Source organism: Cicer arietinum, chromosome 5, assembly GCF_000331145.2.
Source record: "Cicer arietinum cultivar CDC Frontier isolate Library 1 chromosome 5, Cicar.CDCFrontier_v2.0, whole genome shotgun sequence".
NCBI classification, from domain to species: Eukaryota; Viridiplantae; Streptophyta; class Magnoliopsida; order Fabales; family Fabaceae; genus Cicer; species Cicer arietinum.
The window spans coordinates 60,447,004-60,458,548 of record NC_021164.2 but is presented as its reverse complement, the minus strand read 5'-3'; the positions used below and the strand labels follow the sequence as shown (position 1 = coordinate 60,458,548).

At 34.8% G+C, this 11,545-nt stretch overlaps 1 protein-coding gene across 3 annotated transcripts; it reads right to left on the bottom strand.

Annotated features, from left to right (window-relative positions):
- Nucleotides 1–270: 270 nt before the first annotated feature.
- On the bottom strand, nt 271–11,182 carry LOC101511009 (uncharacterized). 3 transcript variants are annotated; one of them, XM_004515589.4, is made up of 11 exons: nt 10,944–11,182; nt 10,218–10,422; nt 8,714–8,914; nt 8,101–8,223; nt 7,834–7,871; nt 7,621–7,750; nt 2,737–7,350; nt 2,135–2,269; nt 1,797–1,898; nt 1,570–1,712; nt 271–919 (listed from the first exon to the last, which is right to left on the bottom strand). In XM_004515589.4, exons 2-11 carry the CDS (start codon nt 10,293–10,295, stop codon nt 664–666), a joined length of 5,820 nt encoding a protein of 1,939 aa, XP_004515646.1. In that variant the 5' UTR covers nt 10,296–10,422; nt 10,944–11,182; the 3' UTR covers nt 271–663. The 3 variants fall into 3 exon arrangements, with proteins under 3 accessions (XP_004515646.1, XP_012567354.1, XP_012567357.1); XM_012711900.3 differs by having other exon boundaries at nt 10,218–10,382; XM_012711903.3 differs by lacking the exons at nt 10,218–10,422; nt 10,944–11,182 and having other exon boundaries at nt 7,834–7,875; nt 8,714–8,854.
- Nucleotides 11,183–11,545: the final 363 nt, after the last annotated feature.

Genomic DNA, 11,545 nt, shown 5'->3' with positions numbered 1-11,545 from the left:
AGCTTAAACTAGTTAGACATCGAACAAGTTTAAAGCAAGAGGTTCATTCTGAAAATTAACATAATCACTAAATTATCAACATTTATCTATGAATAAAGTCATAAACGTATTTCAATCAGAAAATAATAGAGGTGAAGGAAAAATATCTTAAAATTTACGTTTAAGTCTAATTCAACCTTACAAAATTCTAAGATGAAAAAGTCTCTCACTTATATAAACACATTTTCACACAATATCCCAGACAAAGTAGGATTTTAAACAAAAGACAAGTTATCATCAAAATAAAGTTTAAATAGAAATATTGTTGAGATCTTGTTCCTGTACAGAAAAACAATTACAACACTCAAGCTTGAGTAAAAGATGTGTTACAGGGATATCTATACTTTGATTCTTAGAGTCAAGAGTGAAGGACAAACACTACTTTATTTACACAAATTATTATCTGCATCTTGTGAAAGTTATGAAATAGCATACCAACCCTTGCAAAAATATTAACTCTTGGCATAGTTGATGGGGCCCCTTATATAATGAAACATTAACTATATATCTATATATCTATTTAATAAACAAAAGGGGAGATATAATGGGGCCACAAATATCTTAATTCTTAACCAAGCATGGATTATTGGCATGTGCAAGGGGGGTAAACTAAAGAATGTTGCTCTAGTGTGGCAATAAGGAATTTGGAGCTTTCTTGGATACTCTTGCATTCTTAAGAGTCATCATGAGTTTTTGTCTCTCACCTTCAACTTCTGCAAACTGAAGACTTAATTGAGAGTAACGGTCGTGCATCTCTTTCAGTTCTGTCTCCATGGAAGAATGTCTTGTCTTTAGTTCTAACATATCTTTAATTAGCTCATTGATATCCCTGAAACTTCTGAATACTGCTTCTTCGTCGTTGTGTTGTTTCGAGAAAGAACTGAAACATAGGAGAAAAAATGTCTCAATTGTTGTAGCTGGAGTGGTCTCAGTGCAATTTTTCATTTACATGCTCATGCATGTGAGCATGTAAAAAAGCCAACTATAACATAAATTGTGAACATTGCAATATTCCATTTACACACAAGCAAATAAGTGCTAAACTTATGTACATTTAGCAGTAAGGATAGAATTTTCCTTCAAGTAATTTTTTTATAGTAGTAAAAAAGAAAACAATACAAGACAATAAGTAGGAATTTGACATGTCTATAGTTTTTAACTTTATTTAATAATTCAATAAAAATGTACCTATTCTTTCCACAATTTTTGGATTCTTGTCTCATCTACAGTACTACTACGTTTATTCTTACTGCAACTTGCTATATATTGAGATTCCCTAAGCTCTAAAACCTAACAATCGTCCGACTTGTTGCATTTTAATATTTGGATCAAATTGGTTTTGGAAAATCACTGTTCCACCGGTTTTTAGCGTGAAACTGTAGTGGAGGAAGTTTTTGATGATCAGAGGATGAATCTTATTAATTACCACATTTTAACTATTTAGAAATAAAAGAGGAATCTTAAGGTAAAGTGCTTCAAAAATGCCACAGCATTTATCAGATCTCATTACTTTTGTAAGGAAGAATGTACCTCTGAAATTGGATGCTTGACTTCTTCTTGGCTTGCAATGCTTCAGCAAGCTCAATCTCCAAAGCAAGCACCCTTTCTAATGCATTACCACTGACAGAGATTTTATTGAACACAGGGAACATGTTTCCTAACTCTTGATTGGCCTGAGCAAAGTACATAATTAATCAATAAGAATCTAGAAAAAGGTATGCTTCATAGTAATCAATGCAACAAAAAAAAAAAATTACCTCGTGTAGCTGCATCAGTTCTCTTTGAAGACCTGGAAAACTTGGCTCATGGTTTTTACCATCTTCTGTAGGAAGCATATTCTCGTTTTTCATCTTTTCCAACTGCAAACAAAGAACAGAAATTAAAAAACACTGCGTCAGACACACTGATAAAAGTGGCAACTCCGAGATTAGGATAAAGAAAATGCTATGGATATTCCCTAGTGGATGTTACTAGACAAAGAAAGTACTGCTTCTAAGAGTAAGTAGGAAACCAGAAATAAAGAGTATTGAAACTAGCTTAGATTAAAATGGATAAATATTGGAACCTAACTTGTTTATGCGTCTTAAAAAATTACCTCCTTATTCAGGTGATCAATGCTAGATTTCAAACTTTCAGCTAAAGCCAGGTGCTTTTTTTCTTCATTTTGTTGCAAGTCCTCTTCAGTTCCCAGAGTTTGGCATCCATTCATAATTCTAAACGCAAGAGGATCCTATCAAACAATTATGCAAATAAATTGTTAAGGCTAACCACTCAAGATTGATGAAGGAAGGTATACTTTTGATATTGCACTAAGAGAAAGTACATAATATTTTCCTCAAAGGATAGATTCGAGAACAAATGGAAAATAAAGACAAAAGGAAAAGAAAACAAGAAGGAAATATAACTGGTTGAAAAACTATATCACACATCCAAGCAGACAACTCAAATTATGAGCTAACGAAGAAGTTCTAACCAAGAGGTACAAGGTTCAAAGTTCAAACCTTAGAAACTAACATGGTGACTAATTTATTAATATTTGCTTGTGTAAAATTTTTTATTAGAGATTCCCTTTTCTTCTCTGCTTATTCCCTAGTGCATGTTGTACAAAGGGATAAAATTTAATCATCCTAGAAAATAGATGACTTAAATATTGATAACTAAAAATGTTTTATAAAATTTAATAAATCAATCAGTTACCTCTGGTTGCAAATTGAGAATTGAATTTGCACTCTCATGTTCGTGAGGATTTAATGAAAATAATGTGTCATTGCCTTCATTCCGAACATTCACATTAGATTTCAAAGTCTCAATTGATTCCTTCACCAGGGTAAGCTCTACTTCAATTTTGGACTTCTCCTCACTGCATTTCAGAAGAGCAGCTTCAAGCTCTTGTTTTTCTTGCTTACAGCATTCAAGGGACATCACTGAGCACTCCTTTTCAGCCTTTAACAGGTCATACGCATTTAACATATTTCGTTTGTCAGAAAGTACAGCTTGTAACTCAGCCTCCAATTCCAAGATCTTCATTCCCAGCTCTTCATTTATTTTTATTTGAGAAGCTTCAGACTTCTTTCTATTCTCAGTTTCATCAATTGTGCCTTGTAGTTTCCACAACATTTCCTCGCTATGCTTTTTTGACAAAGACAGTTGCTGTTTCAGTTCTTGCAACTTAGTTTCATATTGTTCCTTGATAAATGCAATTCTCAACGACTCTTGCATAGCAACCATTGGTCCTTCATGTCCTCTTCTGTCACGAGCATTAAGACTCTCAGTTTCAGCCTTGTCTTTCAATTCCTTCAAATGAATAGACAAATTCTTAAACTCCTCGGTCTTAAGAACCTGTTCCGAAAGCCTCCTTGTAAGTTCATTACATTGATTCTGCAGCCTTATCAGCTCGTTATCTGATTGTTTCAGTGAAGTAATTGCAGTTTCCAGTTCATCCAATTTGCCCTGGAGAACTATACATTTGACTTCAGTTTCTTCCTTCGACAAAAAGAGTCTTTCCTCATCCCTACTAGCATTTGCCAGCAATTGCTCTAGCCTTGCAACCTTAAGCACACACTCACTCTCAGACGAGTTAGAAGAATTGCTGACACTTTCTGTCCTACTCTGGTGTTCCTTTTGCTCTGATACTGTTGCACTATTTTGATCAATTAGTGCTCTACACTGAGCAGCATAGACCTCTAACTCAGATTTTAGGTAGTCAAGACTCGTCAACAATGTAATATTTTCTTCCATGCAATTTAATTCTCTACAAAGACAGACATTCAGTTCAGATTCTAAATCAAAATTCTTCTTACGAAGCACATCTACTTGCCTGCAAGCAGAATTAAGTTTCTCAGTAAGTTCCTCAACGTGACCCTCAAACTGAGCTCTGGTGGACGTCGTAACAACATCTGTAGCTATCGAAAATTCATGCATTTCAGACAAGTGAGTTTCCAGACAACTAGTAGAAGAAGATTCATTTAAAGCATCTTCAAGACGTATTTCAGATGTCTGTAAAAGATCTGAGATTTTTGATTTCTCAAATTCTAAGTCTGTGACCAGTTTCTTCAGATAGACCACTTCTTGTCTGTTCATATCAGAATCCTGCAGCTGGTGTTGCTTTTCATTCAATTCTGTGGTAAGATCTATAATTGTTTTCTCCAATTTTTCTTTGAAGATTTTTTCATCAAGCAACTGATTTTGCAGAGAACACAAGTTACTTTTCAAAACATTAATCTCAGATGAAATCTTGGCAGATTCTTCTGTTTTGTCCTGAAAAGACAACTCCAAAGCTTTCTTCTCCTCTGTAAGTGCTGCTAATGTCAGCTTGCACATTTCAAGGTCTCTAGATGAAGTACCTAGCATTAAAATTTCATGAGTAAGATCCTGATTTCTGGAATTAAGTTGCTGAAGGTCAGCTTCCAATTTTTCTCTGAAGACTTTTTCATCATGCAACTCATTCTGCAGAGAACACAGGTTGGTTTTCAAAAAATTAATCTCAGATGAAATCTTGGCAGATTCTTCTGTTTTGTCTTCCAACGACAACTCCAAAGCTTTCTTCTCCTCTGTAATTGCTGCTAAGGTCAGCTTGCACATTTCAAGGTCTCTAGATGAAGTACCTAGCATTAAAATTTCTTGAGTAAGATCCTGATTTCTGGAATTAAGTTGCTGAAGTTCAGCTTCCAAATGATCAAGACCGGATAACAATTCATTGTGCTGCTGAGAGTATTTTTCTTCAGATTTAAAACCAGCACTGATCCTGTCAACAAGCACCTCAAGATCTGATTCAAGTTTCTGCAACTGGATACCAGACACACTTATGTTACTTACCATCTGCTGTAAATCACGCTCAAACTTTTGTTTCATGACTAGAGCATCTGATTCTGCTGTGTCTAAAGATACTTGAGCCAAATTTTTTTCACACGCTAAAATTTTCTTCTCTTCAATGAGTACCAGGATCCTATCAAAAGCATTACGTTGCTGCTCTTCTAATCGCAATAACAGACCTTCTAAGTCTTCACATTTTGAATCCAAACAAGCAGAACTACTACAAAGAGAAAGATCAGTGTGTCTATCATCATATGATGCCACCAATTTCTGCAACTGATTAGATGAAAAGATGACTTTATTTTGCAGATCATTCTTCATAGAATCCAGCTCATGAAATTTAGTTCTGATAGATTTTAACTCTTCCTGCAAAATGGATATTTCATCATGAAGTTGGTCATTTTCTAGGCTTTCTTTTTTCAATAAGCTCTTCAACTCTGAGTTTTCTGCACTGCATGCAATGTATTTGGTTTCGTAACCTCTATAATTTGTCAGAAGGGCTTCCAACTCATTCATTTTCTGAGTAAGAAGATTGTTTTCATGAGCAAGATCTTTTAAATTTGCCTCTAAAATTTGGTTCTGATGAGTAAGATCATTGCTCTTTGCTATGCAAATCTCCTTGTACTCCTTTAACGAAAGGATATCATTCATGGCCTTCTGCAACCTCAGAACCAGCAACTCGTTGGATTGATTTGTAAGCTCCAGCTGACTACAGAGTTGAAAATTTTCATCTGCCGTGGCCTGAATGTTAAAACTGGCTTCAAGCAATGTTTCTTCCAGAGCCTTAGAAAACACGTCTGAGTATATATTTACAAAATGCATCTGGCAGATTTCTTCTTCAACCTGTTTGTATAACCCCTCTTGCAATTGAAGTGATCTTTTCAAATCGCTTAGTAAAATGTCTTCACCCGAATGTTGTCTATGAAAGGAAGAACTGTGATTTTGACGTAGCAATTGATTAGAAGCACGACCTTCTGAATTTTTAGTATAATTCAATGGTTCTGGGAAATCATCAGTATTTGAAAGGGGAGAATCGGAAAGGGTCTGCTTTATGAGATTCTCATTTGTCTCATGCATAGAAAGAACCTGGCCAGAAAGAAGTTCGAGATCTTTTTGTAATTGACCAACAGCAATAGAATAGTTCAATCTAGCCCTTTTAAGGGATGCTTCAGCAGAAATAGCTCTTCTTTCAAACTCACTGTTGAGAGATTCCAAAATGCGCTTATCTTCAGAAAATTTCATTATCTGCTCATTCATATTTTGGTGCATTTTCTCCATCTCAGTCTTACCAGCAGAAATTGCATATAGGCAAGTAGAATGTTCATTCCTGAGGTTCTGCAACTCAGCCATCATCTGCCTTTGATTCTGCTCAAGTTCCTGTATAAGAGCTTCATAGTAGCACTCCATCTGGTCCATTTTTCGCACGAATCCCTCCCTTTCAATTTTGGACTCGTCTAGCTCCCTTAGAAGTTCAAAGATTTTCTCTTTCATAGCAAGGGTGGGATCAACGGAATCAAACTCATGAGACACAAGGCCAGGTACGGTAAGATAACGAGTCAAGCTTTCAGGTTGATATAAAGCTGCATCAGACCCAATATCTGTTAAAAGTTGCTCACCCATTTGTAAATCCATTTGCTTGTTCTCTCTTCCATTGGCAACGATAGTCCCCGAAATAGGATCTCCAGATTCTTGTTTGAGATCCTGCAAAATCTCAACCACTCTCTCTAACTCCAAGTTAAAGAACCTAAAATCCCTTTCAGGAATTCCCATAGATACCTTCTGAATATCTCTTAACTTATTTTCCATGAGCAAAAGCCCCTTGTGCCATTTAAGCTGTAAATTGTAGAATAATTTATCGCGATCTGTCTCAGTAGCTTCATTGCGAGCAAGTGCTAAGCTTAACTTAGAACTTTTAAGCTGCTCAAATTCATCTTTAAACTTTGAACAGTCTGATTTTAGTACAGCAACCTCTTTTGCTAGCTCTTCTCCTGATGATATCTCAGCAGCAATTTGCTCAGAAAAAAGTTTTGTTTCAACACCTATTTTATCAGCATGATGTTGCAAACAGTTCACCTTCAGTTTTAGATCAACGATAGATGACTCAACTGCTTCTAAATTTCCCTTAAGACTGCTACTGCTACAGTCTCCGGAAGCAACAGCCAAGTTATTGGCAGCTGAGTAGTCTAGGCTCCAACCATGAACCCTAGCATTGCCCTGTGATGGAAACTGGTTATCAGGTGCTTCTCCTTTCTCTGGCTGAGGACTATGACCGAGAGATAGTACACCTAAATCACCAGAGATTGTGCTTTTAAGGCTGTCCACTTCATGCATACTGCAGATATCATGCTTCTCAGTATAAACACTTTCAGAAGTAGTAGAAGAGCCATCAAATCCAGCAGCTGAGTCAGCATACTCTTCATTTAACCCTGACTCCACTTCGATTGAAGAAGTACGGAGGAGATCTTTAGATTCCCTTTTCAATCTCACTCTTGAATTGACCTAATTTCATGAAATAAATAAAGGAGAATCAGTGTAGAAAATGAATGTAAAAAAAGCTTAAACTTCAAGTAAAAATGCATTAGGCTCTTTTGTCAAGTATCAAACAATTTATCTTTTCTCCAACCAATGGATAGCATGAGCCAACAGAAAAGAACCAAAAGTAGGGAAACAACACATATGTCCGATCTAAACAGAATAGGCGGAAGTGGATACGAGGAGTACACATATCGAATACATCGAGCACACTTGTAAGGAGAGAAGGTATGAAACCTTATTAATGTGATTATTGACATTCTGGTCAGGAGATGACTCTTTGCTATCAGCAGATTCATCATGAGTGCCTTGGTCAGAGGTTGTCTGTAGACCCCTTTCCCTGAGTTCCCTCTGCTGTTCAAATTCTCTAAAAACAATAAATAACATTAAATAAGTATCTTGTATCCAGCTAAAGCACATCTTCAAATGTCATAATTCATAATATGGTACCTAAAACCGGTTTTGGAAGTGAGAAGCTGCACTGCGACCTGGCTTCAAACAATGAGAGAAAAAAAAACATTAAGCATGATGCCAATGAGATCTTAATGTAAGTGAATAAGGAATGTGATAAAATATGCACATGCAATACATTAAGAGGCAAGGAAAAATAAATGCATCAAGTAAATGTACAGCAACACATCCATGTAAGTGAACAAGGAATGATACGGTACACACAAGAAAATTACTTCAGAGAATATGAAGTTCAGAGATCCTCACATGTAGTGTGACTCCGGGATCACTTCCATTAAGAGGCAAAGCTACAGCAGTAGGCTTCAATGCATCGACAAAATCAGCCAGATTTATGATGGCCTCGCCAAGGATGCTAGATCGTGAAGAACCCTGAAGTGGTTGGGGAAAAAATAAATTAGAAAAGTTCTAGCCTCTCTCAAGACTAATAGCCACAACGATATCTCTTATTTGAAAATGCAGGCAATTCTTAGGTATTTCTAATTATGGCACGCAACAACAAATTTATTATGAAACTCAAATTTTACAAATACTACGAAGTTGTTGTTGATTACATTATTAATTAGATTTTAATCTTAACAGCCAAAACCTAATTTGAACAATAAACTTAATACACAAAAAAGAATGAATCAAAAGTATCACTAATTATTGTGTCTCACTTTTAGATAATGAAAACAACCCGAACAATAAGTTTATTCAATATGCACTGTGAATATTAGCGATACAGCGGAGGATTTTGCATCAAGTTGTAAACAATGTGATAAGTGTTATTTAGTTGAGTTTCTGTTTTCACATGTGAAACTTCTAAGAATGCTATTGCAGAATAGAATATACCAATTTAAAAGTCAGAAAAGAATGTTACCATCCCCACAACAAGTTTGTAAAGCTTCTCCTCATATTGCCTCGTTTTAATGTCTTGGAGGAGTCTTGTAGTTTCATAGATTGGATCTGACCACTTACAAGTTCCATTTCTGACATTTGCTTTGGTTGTTTTTGATGTTACCTTCCCAGAGTCAGCAGGGATGAAGGAGATAAACAGTTTATCCCATCCAGATTGTGGAATCTAGACCATACAAAAACAAAATTTACCGTCGGTAATTGCACAAACAAGTAGATCTACAAATACAATTATGAAAATGACAGTAACAACACTAACTCAGTCAAAAAATAAAGTTGATTAAACATAGACTTATATGTCACGAAGATTCAACTAAGTTATACTTCCATAACATGACATTATGGGCCATGTTACTCCTTCTAGAATGAAATAAAAGAAAATAGAGATATGAAAAGTTGATGTATTTGAACTAAATTTTAAACCAAATAAATCAAATTTTCATATACATTTTTGCTTATATTTCATTCCGGAGGGAGTACTATGTTAGCATATATTGAACTTAAAATAGCTTTGTTCATGTTACATTCTCAATACATGGATACCTCAGATGCTATCTAGAGCTTGACTAACTTTTCAGTAAGTCAGGGGAAAGTTGAACCTATTACTGCTTCGATATGCTAAATTTGGTCAAGAATTTTGAAGTCTTCTTTAATGTTCGTATAAACCAATAAGTGTTACAGAAAACCATTTTGGTTTTAATTATACTGCAGTCAAACAGTCCTTAACCCAATAGAAGTTTAGAACCGAGTCAAACACAGAAGTTTGAGCCATCACATGATTGGGTACCAAATATTTCTCATAATAAGAGTCAATAATTTCAGTTAAAGCCACAAACGGTAAAAAAAATTATACTAATCTCTTTTTTTATTGTTTGGGGCTACGGCCAGTGAAAAAATTGTCACTTTGTATTTAAACAGGTTGCTTGACTGCCTGCTTCTCTTGTTCAGTTTTATACCATCAAAATATTTTAAGTGGGTCATAGGTTGCTTGACCCTCTTCTTATGTCTAATGAATGCAATATAAATATTGAAATTAATAATCAGATCATATACCAAAAGAAAAGAAGTTCACAAATCAGTTGGAACATAAGATTGACAAAGCAAAATGTCATATTAATATGTTTGAGTTAGACACTTAGACTTACCTAAAATGATTCGGAGGACAAAACAAACAATTAAGCATTCACTCAAACACATGAGTAGCAGACAGATTAGGATGGCCATCACACTGACATACTAACAGGCATTCAAAGTATAACATAATGCCAACTGAACTTTGAATAAATTCTGAGAACTATAAGGTTAAATGTAGTGCACACTGGTCGTTTCTCTAGTTCGAATAACAAGTTAAACAGATAAGATGTTTCCCCTTCCAACAACCAAAAATCAAAATTCCTTGTCTAGTTGAAATTTTAAATTTACCAAACCAAAAAATGAAAGGAAAAATTGTAGAGTCTAGGAAAACTTACATGTGTAGCATGGAATTGAAGGCGAAAAACCACCTTAACTTTTGTTTTCTCAATCTTCCATTTAGTAACTCTAGACATTGTTCCAGAAAATTAATCACACCTAACATGCATTATTGCCAAAACTTGAAGGTTCCCCAACTCCAACACCCAGTTAATTGTTGTTTACTGAGATAGCCACCAAAGCAAAAACAATAAATACAATCACCTGAATGCAAAAAAAAAAAATAAAAAAAAAACAAAAGAATTCACATTCACACTTATCCTTGTTTAAACTTTAGACATAAACTTAAGTTATCTACTAACATGACTTAATGTTCAACTAAACAAACCTTAAAAGCAAATCAGCTGTTAAAAAAAAAACTTATAGACCAACTTAGGACCCCACTAATCCCTAATTACAAGTATATTATATTATGTAAGATAAAGAAGCTTCTTAAGATGTATTAATAATGGAATGAAAATGGTAGATCTCTAAGGTAGATACCTAAGAAAGTTTTTCCCTTCTACAGAAAATTAACAAAGTAGGAATGATGAGAGTTCATATTCATATCATAGTCATTCCAATTTCCAAATGAACTGAAGCATTTCTCCTTCTAGACATTTTTCATCAAAAACTTGTTATCCATTTTCAGAACAGAAGAAAAGAGGGAAAAGGGGGTGGGATTAGCAAAACCAGATTAGAAAATAAAATTTTGAAAAGGACAAAGCATGTTTTGAATAACATACCTTGCTGAGAGACTAAAGTTGAAAACTTTAACGAAAAGAATCCATGGATCGATGAATTTGAGGAGAGGTGAAAGTGGGAAAATGGGGGGAAGAAGTTAGAAAGATTGTGATTTGAGAGAATGGCACAAATTTGTTTAGTTCTAAAAATTGAACCCCACAAAAAATGTTAAACTCAGAACCCAATGACTGACAGAAAGTAAAGAGTGAAAGAGAATCCTAAACACACACAATGCTTACACTAAGCTAGAAATATTTATGTAGCTACTAGCAAAATGGTTCTATTTTTGTATTTTTCTTTTTTTTTCTTTCAAATTATTATTGTTGTTGTTAAATTATTCAGCATCAAACTAATACAATGTATTTTATTTTTACCCCATTTACCACTACCAGGCAGGAAGAAGTTACCATAGGGACAAAACAAATAATCACCTAATGCCACTAAAAAGCTGACACCTAAGATTTGTCAAATTACCAGATGGAAGAAGTTATGTGTTGTTATAATGTTATTATTATTTTATTATAAATAAATTAAATAATGTGTAGTGCTGGGGGCAGGGCAATATGGGTATTTTGAGCAGCTACTCTTGCCTCAAATCTATGGA